Below are 18,294 nucleotides of genomic sequence, written 5' to 3' on the forward strand. Positions count from 1 at the left end.
TTTTTAAATAACAGCATAACCCTTTTTTTAAAAACGACGATTTCATACCCCCCTTGAGTGATTTCACGGATTTCAAACTTTGCTGTTTTTGCGACGCTAGTAAATAAAGTCCGATTGAGCTGTAATTTTTTTACAAGGAATTTTATCGCGGCAATCAACATTTTACAGGAAGCCCCGTTCGAAAATACGAAAATACCATACACTAATTCCAGACAAAATCAAGTTGAGGAATAGTCCTGAAGGGAAGTCAACTCCATGACGGCTCGTTCTATGACCAGAAGCTTGCTGACCTCAGTATCAATTATGGAGATGTCACTCACGTATGCCACCACTAAATCCAGCGAATCCTAATAAATGGAACGAATCTTTTCAAGGAAAAAATATAGGTACATACAATACAAATAGTTGAATACTGAGAGGGTCGAATTACCTTACAAAGCATAGAATAGTGATTTTTGTGGAATAATAATCGAAAAATTAGGGATACAAATTCCTGATTGAAACGGACGTTCCACATCACGTTTTGTTGGGTTGTTACTGGATGTTTCTCTTCTATAGCCACTTCCCATTGCATTGATTGTTGTCGAAAAACATAGCCAGTGGTATCAAACGGTTTCCCTGGCACGACTGATCTTTTTTTTCACTATGGGTGCTGGTTTCATGCAGGCTTTTTGGTTTTCGTATTATCATAATGTGTCAGTTTTTCATCAGTTTGTTAAAGCTGTTCCCTACAAATAAATCTTTCCATTCTTTCTTTCCAATAACATTCCAAAAATGATGTCTTTTAATTAATTTGAACAGATTTCTAACTAATTCATTACTATTAAATAATTGCTACAACTGATTTTCAAGATCGATCTTTTCATGAACTGAATAAGGAGGGTTTTTAGTCAAGAAATTCGAAAAAAACGGAGTTTTGTTCATATTTCTGGAGTTTTAACATTCCAGAATATGTCCATCAAAGTAACGTTAGTGTCATTAAAAAAAAGTTATTTTGGTGAAGCGGTATTCAATACGTTGTTGACCCAAAACTTTCAACACGTTTTTTTCTCGAAACTACTTGTTCCGAACTGGCATACACGATATCTCAAGTTCTACCGAACCGATTGATTTCAAATTTGGTATGAACATTCTTTATACAACTATCGATCGCATGAACCGATAAACATTTTATTTTTTTCCAAATTTACTATTTTGGAAAAAAAAATCGAAAAAAAAAGTACTAAAACTTGTTTTTTCTTGTCAACCTGCCACCATAATGGTTGAACACAATTGTTTTGGCTTTTCCGAGATTCACATCATAGCGGCGTCTTTGCTGGTTAAGAGTCTATTAGATTTTTCAATTCGGATAACCAGAAGGGCAGAAATCGTGTACGCATTGTGTAGGGCATGTTTTTTTGGACCCTCCCCACTTCACACGCTTGTAATTTGTTTTAATTATGATTTTTTTTTCGTTTAGTTATTTTTGTATTCCTTGAAGATTAGTAGACAAGTAATATATCAATTGATAATATAAATAGTATTTGTCCGTACGTCCGAAATTCGTGCATCTACTAATGTTTTAATGTTTTCTATATTTGGGTGATGAGATCCAATGGATAGCAAAATATTATGTTTATCTGTACTGTGTTCATAAGAAAACAAAAAAGACTAGGTCATTGGCTTTAATTTGATATGTCGATCATCTGAATTAGCTCAAAAGCTACATATGAATTTTTGGAAAAAATCATTTTTTCAAAACAGGAAAAAAGTTGATTTTTTAAACTACCCTAAAATGAAAATGGGTACCCTAATAAAAAATGTACGGGTCTAATTTTTTGCGTTAAAGAACAAAACCCATTTCAGTATACGCTCGTTGGTGAAAATGGAGAGCTAATAAAAAAGACATAGATGAAATTTGGAAGTACACTCAACTCAAAAACGTATTAAAGGAGCAATTATTTTTAAGTGATATTTGATAGGCTGTAACTTAATATAGAAACAATATACAATGAATGAATATGAATGGAGAGTGGAGTATATATTCTTATAAATTTACAGGTTTTAAATTTTTGAATATCCCAAACACATATTTTCGCATGTGTAAAAGCTCAAACTGTAGAAAAATATATGTTTTTGTGATTTCTACTCAGTAAAAAATACTTACTTTTTGGTTTTCTACTTACATTTGGTGAACGTCGAGATCTGATGATATCTCGCAAAAAAAAAAATTGGCCGAAAATCGACTTTTTGGGCCTGTGTGGCCAAAAAATCAAAACTTATGTGCTTTAAGGCACCCTTAAATCATGTCTGATTGAGCTGAAATTTTGCACAGGTCATTTTTTTTAGGCCAATAAACAAAATGTACATGGTCGGTTTTTGAAGTTCGCTGATGAAATTTTTTCCATACATCCATTGCCACCCTAAAGACCACAGTGACCACTGGATATGGATATGGAATACATACAAGAGCGCCTTGCTGATTAACACGATGAACCCCGAATTGTTTTTGCTAAGCTTGATATTGTGCACCAGTAGCATTTACACAATATCAGTGTCGGTCCCCATTCCCAAAGAATTTTATTGTATAAAAAGAAAATAGTCAGAAATTTGACTAGAAAGTAGTCACATAGCGTAAAATATCTGAAAACAAACAATTTTTTTTTTATTACAGTAAAACCTGTTTTTGTGCGGTTTTTTTTTGTAAGGATTTTTTTTTTGTGCGGTTGATGAAAAGAAGCATATTTGACGAAGTTATCGTCCATTCATTTTTTTTTTCGATAGTTTATATGCATTTCAGTGCGAAAAAAGCATATTTGCGTCTCAATTATCACCTTCTGAAATCATTTCCTTCCTCCCATCAAATGCTCTAAGTTGTTCTGAGTTTTCTAACTGATTTTTCTGATTTCTATTAGCAACACGTTTCGACATGCAACTAAAGACACAACTCAGCCACGGGAAACCGAAAAGCAAACTGTCCCATCGCGAAGCAGGGAATTAAAAGGAAATTGAACGGTGAACGGCGTGGATTTGAGTTATTTTCTTGGTGGAAACTTTTTTTTATGCGGTCCCTATCTACCGCACAAAAAAGGTTTTTCCAAAATGTGTACCGAACACGACTTATTAAACCGAACAAGACTACTTAAAGCTTTGCACGATTTTTTTATGCGATTTTTTTTATGCGGTCCATATTCCACGCACAAAAAAAGGTTTGACTGTACCTTATTTTCTAACGGTAAACCCCAGTAATTGATGTTTTTTCTAACAAAAAGCTCAACGCCAGCGACCGACACGGGACTCAACGTGTTAATGATCAGCTGCATCCCAATAGGAAGTATCCCGCGTCAGCCACACGAAGAAATGAAGAGTCAACCGCGTGTAATCGGTTTCATACTACTAACATAGTTCATAAGTATAATCATTTGAATATTAAACTCCCGACCCGTCAGGCTAACGACAAATGAAATAAAAAAAAACAAAAATGTAATTGTTTTGGAAAAAAGTGATGAATTTTGAAAAGTATTAACGTTTAAATAATCCCACGTCAACTTAGCGAAAATACAGCGGATTGTGAGCCCACCCTTTCCGTTTGTTAACCGTTGTTTCATTTTACAAGAGCGTATTCAAATTAATTGACCTATTTTCAGAAAATCGTAACATGAGTTCATGATTAAAATAAGGTGTTCGACAAAGTTGTTGGAAAGTCAAAATGCATTGACTTTTCATTTTTGTCATTTTCGGAAATTGGGAAAAACACGATTTAACGACATAACTCGAAAACGAAAAATAAACACCCCTCTGATTTTTTGGAAATGTTATGTAAAAATTTTCAAGAAAAGATATTAAAAAATATTTGAAAAAAAACCCAAAACCATGTGAACTATGAAAAACTAATACACTCAATATTTACGTAAACAAAATCACAGGTGTAATGTTTTGTCAAAGAAGATTAGTTCGTTGACATCCATTGGATATGTCGATCTGCTCAATCGGTTCAGTAGTTCAAAGGTTATGAATTGAAAATTAAAAATGTGTTTTTTTGGAAAAAAAGGGGGGCAGAATTGATTATTTCGTATCACCCTAAAATGGAAATCAGCACCCTAATGAAAAATAAAAAAAATGGGTGGGTTATATATAAGATATAACCACAAGGTTGACGTGGGACTACCTTAGCTTAGCAATTATATGTTTGTATTGAGTAAATTTTTGATTGAATGAAACAATTTCCGAATTTAATTGAATCCAATATATTTGCTTCGTGAGAAAAAGATTGAATGATGCCAAGTAAGGTCAATTCATGCATTGTGATAGATTATGTTCTACAAGTAAATTTAGGACTGTCACCCTTTTACGTTTGGTATGATGGCATCTTGGTTTTGAAGTCTGTGTTAGACAAACACATTTCATTCGGAAAAAGAATGCCCCCGATTTTCATGAATTTGCAATGCCAACTTCCCCAAGCACCTTGGTTCTGAAGTTTGTGTTGGGGAAAAATATTTTAGTCGGAACAAAAATGTCCCCGACTTACGTGTATTTCCAATGCCAATTTCCCACGCTCCATGGATTTGAAGACTGTGTTAGGGAAACACATTCCAGTCGGAACAAAAGTACCCCCAACTTTCATGTATTTGCAATGCAGATTTCCCCAAGGCTGCTTGGTTTTGATGGATGTGTTGGGGAAACCGTAAATCGGATCAATCAAAACAAGGCAGTTAGGACGTTTAGATAACGCTTAACATTTTACACTTATTCAATTGTTTCTCTAATGAAAATTTTATGATTTTTTTAATGACATTTTATTAACTGCGATAGAAGCGTAAAAATATTCCCTATCAATTGATGCAAACATCTTTCCGATCCAATAATAAATGTTCGAGTTATAAGCATTCGGAATCTTTCATTTTCTCCTGCATGTTCTGTGTTTAGGTTTTCGTTTTCCCCCATATACTCCGGTTAGACGTAGTCACACGTCAAAAATAAGACTCTAATATCTTGCAATAGGGAAGCTAACTATCAATTTTCACGAAAATCTGAAAATCATCATATCGGTTGGGCAGAGAATAGCTGTATATTTGTACACCAGCTAATTTTTCAAATTGCTTTTCGCTGATGTCCTGTAAGTAAGGACAGATAAAAATACATTTTCTGTTTATTTTTTTTTTTGCAATGAAAAAATATCAATAGTGTTCAGGTATGAATTTGTGACGTAATTGGGGCAGATATACTCGACGAAAAAAAAACGAGGAACAATTCGCAACATCGAGGTTTTGTAGGGATTTTTGAAAGGCTGTAATTTCGTGTGAAGTGCACACCTGTAGATGAAATACACATAACTTTAAAGCTACAAGATTTTCATTTTTGAAATAATAATTCCTCGAATCTTTCTCGAGATTTTTTCCTTCTAATTTAGTCGCACATACAGTATTGGTTTAGTAGCTAAGCTGTACAATGGTGGAAAAAAACAGCTAATTTCAATTCCCGTCTGATGAAAATGTTATGGAAGAGGATCGCCATTTTTGCTGCATCCGGTGTAAGAGAATGGATTTGGAACCAATACGTCGAAGCGGTCTGAAGAACCCCAGTTCCCCATTGGAGTCAACCCATCCGCAACACAATCAATGATATTTCTTTATAGAATGATCTTACTAAAACATTTTATGAAGCAAAGTTCTGCCAAATTGATTCGTTATTTTTTGGTTGCAAACATATTTTTTTAATCCTCAGAAGCTTAGAAAGAAAAAAGTTTTTCTTTCTCCGAAATTTTTGTCTATAAAATATATACATTTTGTTTATTCATGATCAACAGTATTTAATTCGTGATCCATATTCCTAACACTATTTCTGCACGATTTTGTGTATATGTATTTCGACCAATTACTGTGAAAAAAACATAGTTAAATAATTGAACATTGTAATATTAGGTTGAGAACCTTTTTTTTTATTATTGCCAACTTAGAAGTGAAACCAAAATACCTCTCTCTTACAGAAAACCTCATTCATATTATCAAAAAAACTGGAACAGTCAAAATCAATCTTATCATTCATCAGTAACAGGTACAGGTTGTATTCACTTGGTATCAAACAGTTTCATCAAATAAAATTCAATCTTCCATTAGTTGGCCATAGGAACGGCTCACATATGACCTAAATCGAATCATTTCAACAACTTCCTTCCGAACCTAATATTTCATTTGGCATGTTGAATCATATATATATATATATTTGAAAATGAAAATAGTATTCTTTCATTGAAGCTTAAATAAATCAGCCCAAAGTATAACTGAATTGCAAAAAAATGATGAGAATATGAGATCTATCAGGGAGAATTTAGAAATTGTGATGTATGTACTCAAATTTCTGAATGCTCGTGAGCGAAAGAATTAATTTATCGAATCTTACAATCATTGTCCATTAATCAATTTAGGAAAAACTGCCATCATTATCCATTAATCAATTTAGGAAAGCTGCCAGGATTCATATTCTCAAGCTGGAGAGGATACAATATCGTTGCTTGCGTATAGCCATGGGGTGTTTGCATTCGACACATACGATGAGTCTCGAAGTTTTGGCAAGAGTACCCCCGCTTACTCTTCGGTTCACAGAATTATCCTACAGATTTCTCATCCGTTGCAAGATCATGAATCCATTGGTGATTGATAACTTCGAAAATCTACTACAACTGACTCCTCAGTCAAGTTTTATGTCTTTATACCATGAGTAAAGGGTGTGTCACATCAAATTGTATCTTCAGCTTTCGCTTATAATGAGATAAGAGTCTATAGATCACGTTGACCATGCTTCACTGTCAATTTTTCGTAAATTTGGAAAAATGTCGTCGAACGAAAAAGAGCGTCGTGAATTAATCCTGAGCACTCATTTCGAGAATCCAGTGTTGTCACATCGGGACATCGGTAAGATGCTGGGAATCGTCCAATCCACGGTCAGCAGAGTACTAAAACGATACTTCGAGAACCTAACCATCGACCGGAAGGTGAAGAACGGCAAAAATGGATGCTCCGTCAGTGAAAAAGATCACAAGTGCGTAGTTAAGCAGTTTAGACGTGATCCGAGAAGTTCGGTCCGGGATGTCGCCAATAAGCTAAATTTGTCAAGTTCATTCGTCCAGCGGACCAAGCAGCGGGAAGGCCTGCGTACATACAAGGTTCAGAAGGCTCCTAACCGCGACGAAAGGCAAAACATGGTGGGGAAGACGCGAGCCCGGAAGCTGTACACCGAAATGCTGACGAAGCCGCATTGCCTGGTAATGGACGACGAAACCTACGTCAAAGCGGACTTTCGTCACCTGCCGGGCCTGTTGTTCTTCTCCGCAGAGGACAAATTCAGCGTTCCGGAGGAGATTCGCAAGCAGAAACTATCCAAGTTTGCCGAAAAGTACATGGTGTGGCAAGCGATCTGCTCTTGCGGAAAGCGGAGCGCCCCCTTCGTGATGACCGGCACGGTAAACGGGCAGGTTTACCTTAAGGAGTGCCTACAGAAGCGCTTACTACCACTATTGAAGCAGCACGAGGGCCCGACCATCTTCTGGCCGGATCTCGCTTCGTGCCACTATTCAAAGGACGTGTTGGAGTGGTACGAAGCCAACGGGGTCACCTTCGTGCCAAAGGAAATGAACCCGCCCAACGCGCCGGAGCTTCGCCCAATAGAGAAATATTGGGCGATTATGAAGCATGCCCTCCGGAAGAACCCAAAAGTTGTCAAATCGGAGGCGGACTTCAAGAGAAAATGGATTTCTGTTCAAAAAAAACTACAACCTGACGTTGTACAGAACCTTATGGACGGGGTAAAGAGGGAGGTGCGAGCATACGGGCTTGGGCTCGAAGTATGAATAAAAAGAAAATGCCAAAAGTTGTTTAATAGTTTTTATTTTACTGTCTAAAATTTTCAAAAGGATCGGTCTACTGGGCGAATTTCTACAGCGTTTTTTCCTTGATGCAATTTGATGTGACACACCCTTTACCTTACCCACGACGTGCACCCTTCACCAGGCATCTCCAACCAAGTTTGCTTCCCATACTTTTGCAATTCCTCTGTCATTTTTTATCTGTCCATGCGACAAAAAATCCATGGAATACCAGATCACCTACGCTCCAATGTTATTCCGTCGATATTTTCGGAAAAATATGGGAAAGTTGGATCTGATAAAATGTTCTTTACTGACGGTTCATACATAAACGGGTCCACTGGCTTCGGCATCTTCAATGAAAATTCCAGTGCCTCTTTCAAACTCAAAGAGCCTTGTTCCGTGTATGTCGCTGAAATGGGTGCGATATTCTATGCTCTAGGGATCATTGAAACATTGCCCATCGACCATTATTTTATTTTTTCAGACAGTCTCAGCTCAATAGAGGCAATCCGCTCAATGAAAGTTGATAAACGCTCATCTTATTTCCTAACAAGAATAAGACATCTATTGAGTGTTTTGGTCGAAAAATTATTCAAGATTACCTTAGCATGGGTTCCCTCTCATTGCTCGATTCCGGGGAATGAGAAAGCGGACTCGCTAGCTAAGGTGGGCGCTTTAGAAGGCACTCTTTTTGAAAGGCAAATTGCTTATAATGAATTTTTCCACATTCCTTGTCAGGACACACTCGTAAGTTGGCAGCGCTTGTGGAGTGGAGATGAGTTCGGTCGTTGGTTACACACGATTATATCTAAGGTCTCGACGAGTGCATGGTTCAAGGGATTGAATGTAGGTCGTGATTTCATTCGCGTGATATCTCGGCTCATGTCCAATCACTACAACCTAAACGCGCATCTCTATCGCATTGGGCTCGCAGCAAACAATCTTTGTGATTGTGGCGATGGCTACCACGACATCGAGCATGTTGTCTGGTCGTGTATCCGGTTCCATGCTGCTCGCTCTCAGCTCTCTAGAGCACTGAGAGCACAAGGCAGACAATCGGATATCCCCGTCCGGGATATCTTAGGTAGCCGTGATCCTGATCTTCTGCTTCATCTATACCTGTTCCTCAGAAACGCCGATGTCAACGTTTAATGATGTTTCCTTCGTTGTGTCCCTGTTTCATATCCCTCCTATCCGATCTATAAACTTTTACTTAGTCGCGGCAATACATACACACACTCTTTACAGATACACGGGCCAAAGGTTGTGCAGTCCACTGATCATTCAACAAGAGCCAAAGGTTGTACCGCTCATGACAACTCTACACGAGCTGATGATTGCGCCGGCTAGTGACCATTCTATCCTGGATTCCTCGAGTCGAGAAGACGCACCACGCTAGATATGGGGTACATACTAGGGGGGCGTTGCTGATTAACGGTCAGCTGCATCCCAATAGGAAGTATCCCATGTCGGGCACACGTACAGAGCATTGGAGACAGCAACATCCCAATTACGAAAACACTTGTAATACTAACCTCGAGCCGACCGCGAGTAATCGGTTACATATTACTAACATAGATAATAAGAAAAACTGTCAAAATATTGAACTCCGGCCCCGTCAGGCTAACGCCATATGAGCCTTGATAAAAATATATATTTTGGGAAAAAAAAAATTCCGATTGAATGTATCCGAACAAAACAGATTATTATTATTAAGATAGTCGGGATTGATAGCCAACGTGAGTGAAAAAGCGCAATAAAAAAAATCGCCGTTGATGTTTATTGATAGAAAGGAAGGAAAGTAAACGATCTCGACAGATAGCTCACCACGGCCACCTCACATCGAACCAAAAAGCAAGCTGGCAAAGCAACACGTTTATATTTTCTCACCTGGAGCTAGAAAAAAGTGGGATGCATTTTTTTTTTCAAATACACCGGAGAGTGAAGATTTTTTTTTTTTACTTTCATCACTTTTTCGAATTGAGTACAAAGATTGAATAAAAACAACGGAAGGTGGATATTTTCGCAAAAAAATATGAACATGCTTCGTACACAAAACATCTAACACGTCGATCACCTTGTGTCGAGGAAGACCTCCCAAACCTCAAACCATGAAAACATGTCTCATTCGACCTTCTAGCCATCTGCACAAGTACAAGGATCATGATATCAACTTTCCGACGAAATCAACCCAATTTACGCTCTATTTTTTTCTCGAAATCTCCCATCGCGAGTACCGCGCGCCCCATAACACATGCCGCCGAATCGCGCTCATTTCACACACACCATTTGCGAGACACAGTCAGTGAAGCGATGATGGTATATTAAAATAAAGAAGCAGAAAAAAAAACCACAACAAATTCCGCCGTCGGTTAAATCGGCCAAATTGCGGACACAAGAACACGCGAAATTAGTCACACCTGAGCGGGAGATGAAAAGTCGAGCTTTCCCGTGTCCCAACACAATCGCGGACTCAGTTTAGTGCAAAGATTCGCGTTTCGTACACCTCTAGCTGCTGCTTCTCAGGGTTCGCGGAAAATTTTAGTGTTTTTTTTTTCGTGAAAGAAGCACACCAGCAATCGCGATCGGGCGCGAATTTTCCCCATTTTTTCGTTTTTGGGTTATGAATCAGAGTGGGAATCCTCTGTGGAAGGTGCAATAGTTTCAAAAGTGCTAATAGTGTCCGGGTCATAAATTAGTGAAAAACTAGTTTCGTGTGTGTGAAGTGAATCTTCCGAAAAGCAGCCAAAATTACTTCGTTTGAGGTGAAAGGTGCGAATGCGAATCAATCATCATCATTATTAGGTTTCCATTTATTTTAACGATGGTGGTAAAAATAATTTGGTCGGGGAGCGAAATATTGGACCCAGAAATAAAAATCGGACACAATTAAAAAATTATTTGAGCGAGATAAATAAATTAGGCGCTCGGTGCATTTCGGGCGAACGAGCATTCCACCAAATGTAATTAATGCGGCTTTTGCGCCGCAGATATGTGATAAACGCAATTGCAATTGCTGATTTTCGATCCAATTTGTTTTCACACGAGGCGAAAGCGGAAAAATACGGAAACAACAAATTAAAAGCCCGGTCAAATGCCATTCACCGCAACAGAAGATACGGAAACCCCGGACAAAATCCTGTTTTTTTTTTTGCACAACCCAATGCCCCAATCACGTGGGTTGCGAGCACTTACCGGAGGGGATGCAATTAAAAAGGCCTGACCCGCACCTACTTATTACCGAGGCTTAAACCAGCCACGAGGGAAAAACACGCCAATCGATTCAGCAGCAGTTTGACTGCAGCTAATGATTTAATTATACCTATTGAGAATGAAGCACGAAGCACTGTGCACCGAGAAGGAAGAAGGACACGACATTTTACGCAGAAAAGTTATTTGTCGCTTGAGATAGTTTCCAGAAGTGGAATGTTCATAGTTCGAAACTTTACTTCAAAACACTGAACGATTTTCAGAGAAAATGACAGTACTCACAATCCTGCTCTGTGGTAGTCTTATTAAAAAAATCTTTTTCATCTTTCACTCTTTACAGGTTTGAAGCGCGTTGCCTGGCCACCACCAGCTGAAAGTGGTGACGATTACGAGCAACATCCGTCGCAAAACAAGTGCCCTCCACAGGTTCAACAGCAGCAGCAGCAGCACTATCAACAAGCCTCCCCTCAGCCCCATCCACACCAACAACAGCAACAGCATCAGCCCCGAGAGCGTATCATCCCGATTCAAAGGGTAAGCTCGTTATTTGTAAACCAACCAATGTAAACTCTAATCTATTTAAATCCTGCCCTATGAAAGATCCCTATTCTTCCTAACCTCGCTCTTTGTTAGTATGTAGTAATAAAGAACGCCGGTGCCGTGCAATGCTACAGCTGCAACAGTTTTCACATCTTTTGAATCGAGTTCGTATACCCTCGAGTGGTCCACTCGTAATGTTACATTAAATTATGCTACAGTTGTTATCCTTTGAAATGTGCACTACGCAAAGAGCCTTCGTCCCGCTCACACACACACCCACACAGAAACGCCAGCAGACGCTTTGCCAAAGACGACGGCACACATTGATGAAGTGGGAGGACTGAGTACTGTTTCCAAACGATAATTAAGTTCATATTTGCATTAATTATTCCACGACGTTTCAAGCAGTGCAGAGCTGCAGAGCTGTGTGAGGTTTTTGCACCATTGACAGCGCCCAGCATGACTCTCTCGTGCTGTGGAAATGCTGCGGCGTCTTTGGGAGAAAAAAAAACTTAACTTTAATTAATCCCTTTTCAAAGATGATGGGATGTCCCGAGCTGCGGCAAGCTGCGCGTTTTTCATCATTTTTTTCTTTTTGAAATTGTTTAGCAATGTATGCATAAAATTGGAGAAATATGTGCTGCTCATTAGTGGAGCGTGAAGAGAGTGTGATTCACTTTGATAAGTTGGAAACAAAAATTGCATCGTTTTCGGTGAGGAAAAAACATTAATCACCCCCTATAGCGATTATTTTTATCGAGTTGTCGGTGAAGAACCACTTTTCAGTTCACAATGTTACACCCCCTAAAAGTCAGAGTCATACTATTATTATTAGCGACCGAACGATTAACGATGATGGTGTCACTAAAATATGTCATACCTTGAAATCAACAAGCGCCGCCCACCTTTGTTAGTTTCATAGAGATCTTCTCATTTAGTGACTAACATTTTTCGCATAGAGCAATCTCCGACCCCCTCCTTTTTAGTAACGTTGCACACATGGTGTGTGCTTATTGAGAATTTTTTGGGCGTTGATAGAGAGCTCAGCACAGCTCTAATACATTCATTCGATAGCTCAAAAAATCCTCCACTGAACAATGCTTCAATGTGTTATTTAAAAAATTACAAATCGTTTTTAAATCTTGTTTGATAAAACAATAAAATTACCATCTAGCGTCTTTTCATTCTGCTCTAAATGTTTGTTCAGAGGAATCCTAAATTCTAATTTAGATTTAACTGAATTCCTCTTTATGCACTGCACTGCAATCGCGACAATGTATGAAGATAATTTGATAATATTTTTCATTATTCATTGCTAAGGTCCTATTCAATATTTTTAACAGATCGTTCACTTCCACCTTTAGTTTTTGAAATACTTTCTTGGCTTAGTTTCAACCATTTGAGCTTCTTCACAACTATTCAAACGATGTTCTTGATCAACAATTTCAACACAAATATTGCATTTTTGATCTGTACTGTCCAAATATGCAAGGTTGACGTAACCACCAAAACTCTCAATTTAGGGAAAACGCGTTTAGCTCAATAATCATGTCGGTGTACAATTTATATAAAATAATCTGTCCATTTAATAAATATTAACTGTCAAAAGTGGACCGGACGGGTCTTATGAGCTTTCACTAATTATTCAATTGAAAAACGCATTACGTCAGTTTATGTGAACAATGTTTTGGTTGAACGTTCATTCCCATCCTTGACGTATGCTGCTGCTCTTATCTCACTTATCTGATATGGATCAAAACTAGAATTTTCTTCAACTGTTGCTGAATAATGATAATAACGATGATGATGATGATCCCGCCTCCTTCCCCTTCAGAGGATTCAGCAAGACGGGTTATCTAAAAGATATTTTTTTTTTCTCTACATTGAAATCAGTTTTGCAAACATAAAAAACGAACTGATTTTATTTACAGATATAAGTTCAATAAATTCAAAATACAAGCCAATACTCAGTCATGTCCGCCACAGAGCTGTTAACACTTTGCGGACCGCTCACAAGATTTCTCGTTTTCGCGTTCCTTCTTTACAGACTTGTGTGAAATTAGCGGATAAAGTTTTTGTTGCGTGCGAGCTTCTGTTTAACGTCTTTATGGATTTAATGAATAATGAATTATTTCAATTGAAATAATTTTATTGTTCATCAAGTAACAACCTTCAAAATCATGCACATTAGATAGAGAATTTAATCATTCATCTTTTCACATACACCTATCCCCCTATTTACACGGTACCTGTTTCAGACCATTTCGCTTTTACAGAGTTTATGAAATAACAAATTTTGCACAACTTGAAACATGTATATTTGTAGTTCATATAAGTAAAATAGGCTTATAGTTTTGACTACCAGTGCGATTTTATGTTCCAGAGCTGGCAAGTCATCAATTTACTACCATTTTTGGAGTCTTGACGTGTAATTTGTGTCAATTTTTCAAGCTCTTAGAATGCCAAGAATATCGACAAAAATGAAAAGTAAAGGAAAGTTATATCTTCGGCTTTCGACTGGAAATCTCTTTATTAAATTGAATGATAAATAAAGCAAAACAAATCTACACAGCTGTTAATTGAATCTTCTATCACTTCGTCTGAAGTCAAATCTAAGACCTTCCCGAATTCGTCGACTATTGAACCAGAATCGCATCAGGAATGCTCAAGTGATAAAGATGACTTCATACTAATCAGAATAAAAATACTGGTAGCTCCTTAAAGTGGCGATAGCCAATAAACTTATTACAATTTAGCTTCTTGAAGAATTCTCTGTTTATTTTTATCCAGAATTCCATAAGTAGATTTTTATATTGTTTTACTTAAATAAATGAATAAATGAATTGAGTATATATTGAGGGCTTATTTCGTTTTACACGGTTTTACATAGCAAAATCGAAGATTTCATTCTACATATCTCCAGTGTAAATCGGGGGATAGGTATAATTCATTTTTTTCTTGATCGTGCTAGAGAAAAGATATAGACTGAAACGTGAGCATGGGTCAATGTAGGAAAATATACAGAATTTTGAAAATCCAAAAAAGTTGTTCGAATAGAATTATCGAAGTTGTTCGATAGAGAAATATTTTACCTATCTTCCAGCCACAATTTTATTAATAGAAAATAGGTATGAGAAAAGTTATAAGCCAAGTTGTATGAAAAAAAAAATATGTTAATGAAAATTGAAAAAAAGTTATTTGAATGGACCCAAAACACATTTTCGAGATAGTACTTATTCGATATAGAATATTTTTCTCCATCTTTAGCAAAATTTCCATTGTTCGGAAAAGAGTCTAAGAAAAGTTCTAGGCCAAAACGTTTCAAAAAATTTCTATTGTATAGAATATTTTTACTATCCATTATATATTTATTTGTTTATCTATCCTTAAACAATAAAACAAAACTTGAACGGAAAAAATATGCATAGTTAATATAATTACAAGCTGATGAAGTGAGGGGGTTCCAAAACAAGTCGTGTTATGGCGTACACGTACACAAAAAAATCGAACAGATTCTTGATCAGTATCTTTACGCTATCGCATGAGTCTCGGACAAGTCAAGAACATGGTTTTTGACAAAATGGCGGCCGTTTGAAAAACAAATTTTTTTTTACGTTTAAAACGTTTTTTTTGCTTACGTTTCCCGCTTTTTTGAAAATAGTAAAATTTAAACAATATTATTTTTTAGAGGTTCATGCGATAGAGAGATGCCTGCAGATTGTATCCCTATAATTCGACATTATTCGATTCAGTAGAACTTGAGATATCATGCACGCCAGTTTGAAAAAAACTAGTTTCGAGAAAAACGCGTTTGAAGTTCATTGTTATGGCCGTAACCGGTTAGATACCGCATCACTAAAATGGCTGTAACTAGGCAAATACAGGTCGGACTCGATTAACCGGAGACTCGATTATACGGGATTTGACCATCCGGAATTTTAGACTCGATTATCCGGAGTATTTTTTTTTATTTTCGGAAATTTTTAATAATTTTTTTTATAATAATTCTATATTGAATAGTTAATATGGGTATCAAAAGAAAGTTGACTAGTCGAATGCAGTCATTTATGAAAAATGCAAATCCAAGATGGCGGCCACTACAAAATGGCGGATTTCATATTTTCTCAGAACCCCATCAATATGGGTAGCAAATGAAAGGGCTTGACTAGTAGAACACAGTTATTTATCAAAAGTATCAAAAGAAAGTTTTCGACTAGTAAAACATAGCAGATAATGAAAAATCCAATTTCCCCAAACAACTAATTACTTTTTGAACGGTTTCATTCAGCTTGACCTGTTTCTATGTATGTTTGAATGTTTGTTGGGTTGTCCCACATTAATAGAAAATTGACCCTGTTCCTGTTGAATGATTGATCTGAAATTTGGAACATACATTTAATTCTACTGTCATTATAAAACTGCGTATTCCATGATCCTGAAAAATTCAATTTGGCCGCCGCAAAAAAATGGCTGAATTGCTTGATTTGGAGAATACACTATACTATGAACAACATAAATTCGAAATGGTCGCCGCCACAAAATGGTGGACTATGTATTTTTTGCAATCCCTTCAATATTGGTATCAAATGAAATGATTTGACTAATAGAATACAGTACAGGTCGGACTCGATTATATACAGACTCGATTACATGTGATTCGATTATATACAATTTTGGGCTCGGTTATATTCAGTTTGGAATTATTTTTTTTATGTTTCAAATATGGCTTATTTCATGAAGAAATGTAACCTTTCAACGTTAAGGTGAAGTTTAAGTGGTTATTACATATACAGCGGGGTAAAAATCGTGATTTTTGAAGATTTAGCTTGAATTTTCACCAAGAATTGTTTATATCGATATTGCAGCCAAATTAAGAAAGATAAAACTTGTGCATCAAAAAACAAATTGTGGAGCGGTTAATGAACTTCGTTTTAATTGATAGAAACAATCTAGTTTAATATAAATTTTTAGAATACAATTAATAATAACTCATTAAAAATTATTAACTTTTAAGTGTTTCATTTCCAAAATGTTATTAAAAATAACTAATTTAGTTTTTCCACTACTATATCCTGTACTAAATTTTCTCATCTTTCAAATGAAAGCATCAGAATCGTCCTCCGTAGCGTACGTTTTAATGTAGAGCCAGTTTTAAGCAAAAGAGACCCAAACAAAAAAAAGTTCTGCAACTCTATTATTGTTGAAATTCGAACATATGCGTAAGAGGTGCTTTTTTCATCAAATATGATCGTTTATCACCTCCTGAGAGAATCTGAACAAATTATTTTTTTTCATGTGAGAAAGGTGTTTTCTGACTTTAAGGGGATGAATCAAAAATCAAATTCCTCTTTTATTTTCAAAAAACGAAAAATACATGCAAAAAAACAAATAAAGAAAAAAAAATTGTTTTGACTCGATTATCCGGAGGATTCGATTATCCGGAGTGAAAAAAAAATCAATACTCCGGATAATCGAGTCCAACCTGTAATAGAATTTTCGAATAGTCCTTTCTAGGGTATATTCTTGAATGCCTAAACTACAAAAATATTAAGGATTTTTTTTTTTTTTTCAAATTTCTAGACTAGAATACTCCCTTAAGCTAAAAATAATAACGAACGTATTTCTCATGAAATAAATGACATATGTTTGTTTTTCATTTTCATGAAAAATCCTCATAAATAAATGATGTTTTATCACGCTCAGCTCGTACTCGAACCATTCATATTCATTATCGACAAGTTTTAGAAAATTCATAATTATTGAACCATTGAACCGATTTGTGACGTCTCACCAACAAACGAGGGTATTTTAGTGAACTTTACATTAAAAAATTATAAACTGCCCCTTAAATGTCTTCTTAAATGTCTTAATTTGACTACCAGTGCGATTTTATGTTCCAGAGCTGGCAAGTCATCAATTTACTACCATTTCTGGAGTCTTGACGTGTAATTTGTGTCAATTTTTCAAGCTCTTAGAATGCCAAGAATATCGACAAAAATGGAAAGTAAAAGAAAGTTATATCTTCGGCTTTCGACTGGAAATCTCTTTATTAAATTGAATGATAAATAAAGCAAAACAAATCTACACAGCTGTTAATTGAATCTTCTATCACTTCGTCTGAAGTCAAATCTAAGACCTTCCCGAATTCGTCGACTATTGAACCAGAATCGCATCAGGAATGCTCAAGTGATAAAGATGACTTCATACTAATCAGAATAAAAATACTGGTAGCTCCTTAAAGTGGCGATAGCCAATAAACTTATTACAATTTAGCTTCTTGAAGAATTCTCTGTTTATTTTTATCCAGAATTCCATAAGTAGATTTTTATATTGTTTTACTTAAATAAATGAATAAATGAATTGAGTATATATTGAGGGCTTATTTCGTTTTACACGGTTTTACATAGCAAAATCGAAGATTTCATTCTACATATCTCCAGTGTAAATCGGGGGATAGGTATAATTCATTTTTTTCTTGATCGTGCTAGAGAAAAGATATAGACTGAAACGTGAGCATGGGTCAATGTAGGAAAATATACAGAATTTTGAAAATCCAAAAAAGTTGTTCGAATAGAATTATCGAAGTTGTTCGATAGAGAAATATTTTACCTATCTTCCAGCCACAATTTTATTAATAGAAAATAGGTATGAGAAAAGTTATAAGCCAAGTTGTATGAAAAAAAAAATATGTTAATGAAAAT

General features: G+C 36.3%; 1 protein-coding gene across 5 annotated transcripts in view; it reads left to right on the plus strand.

Annotated features, from left to right (window-relative positions):
- LOC129765445 (uncharacterized) overlaps nucleotides 1-18,294 on the plus strand; it is a 351,357-nt gene that overhangs the window by 203,723 nt on the left and 129,340 nt on the right. For all 5 annotated transcript variants that reach the window (XM_055765774.1, XM_055765777.1, XM_055765775.1 and 2 more), the window contains one exon: nucleotides 11,394-11,587. In XM_055765774.1, coding sequence (XP_055621749.1) covers nucleotides 11,394-11,587 — 194 coding nt within the window. The remainder of the gene's footprint in view (nucleotides 1-11,393; nucleotides 11,588-18,294) is intronic.

Source organism: Toxorhynchites rutilus, chromosome 2 (assembly GCF_029784135.1).
Source record: "Toxorhynchites rutilus septentrionalis strain SRP chromosome 2, ASM2978413v1, whole genome shotgun sequence".
In the NCBI taxonomy this organism is placed as follows: Eukaryota; Metazoa; Arthropoda; class Insecta; order Diptera; family Culicidae; genus Toxorhynchites; species Toxorhynchites rutilus.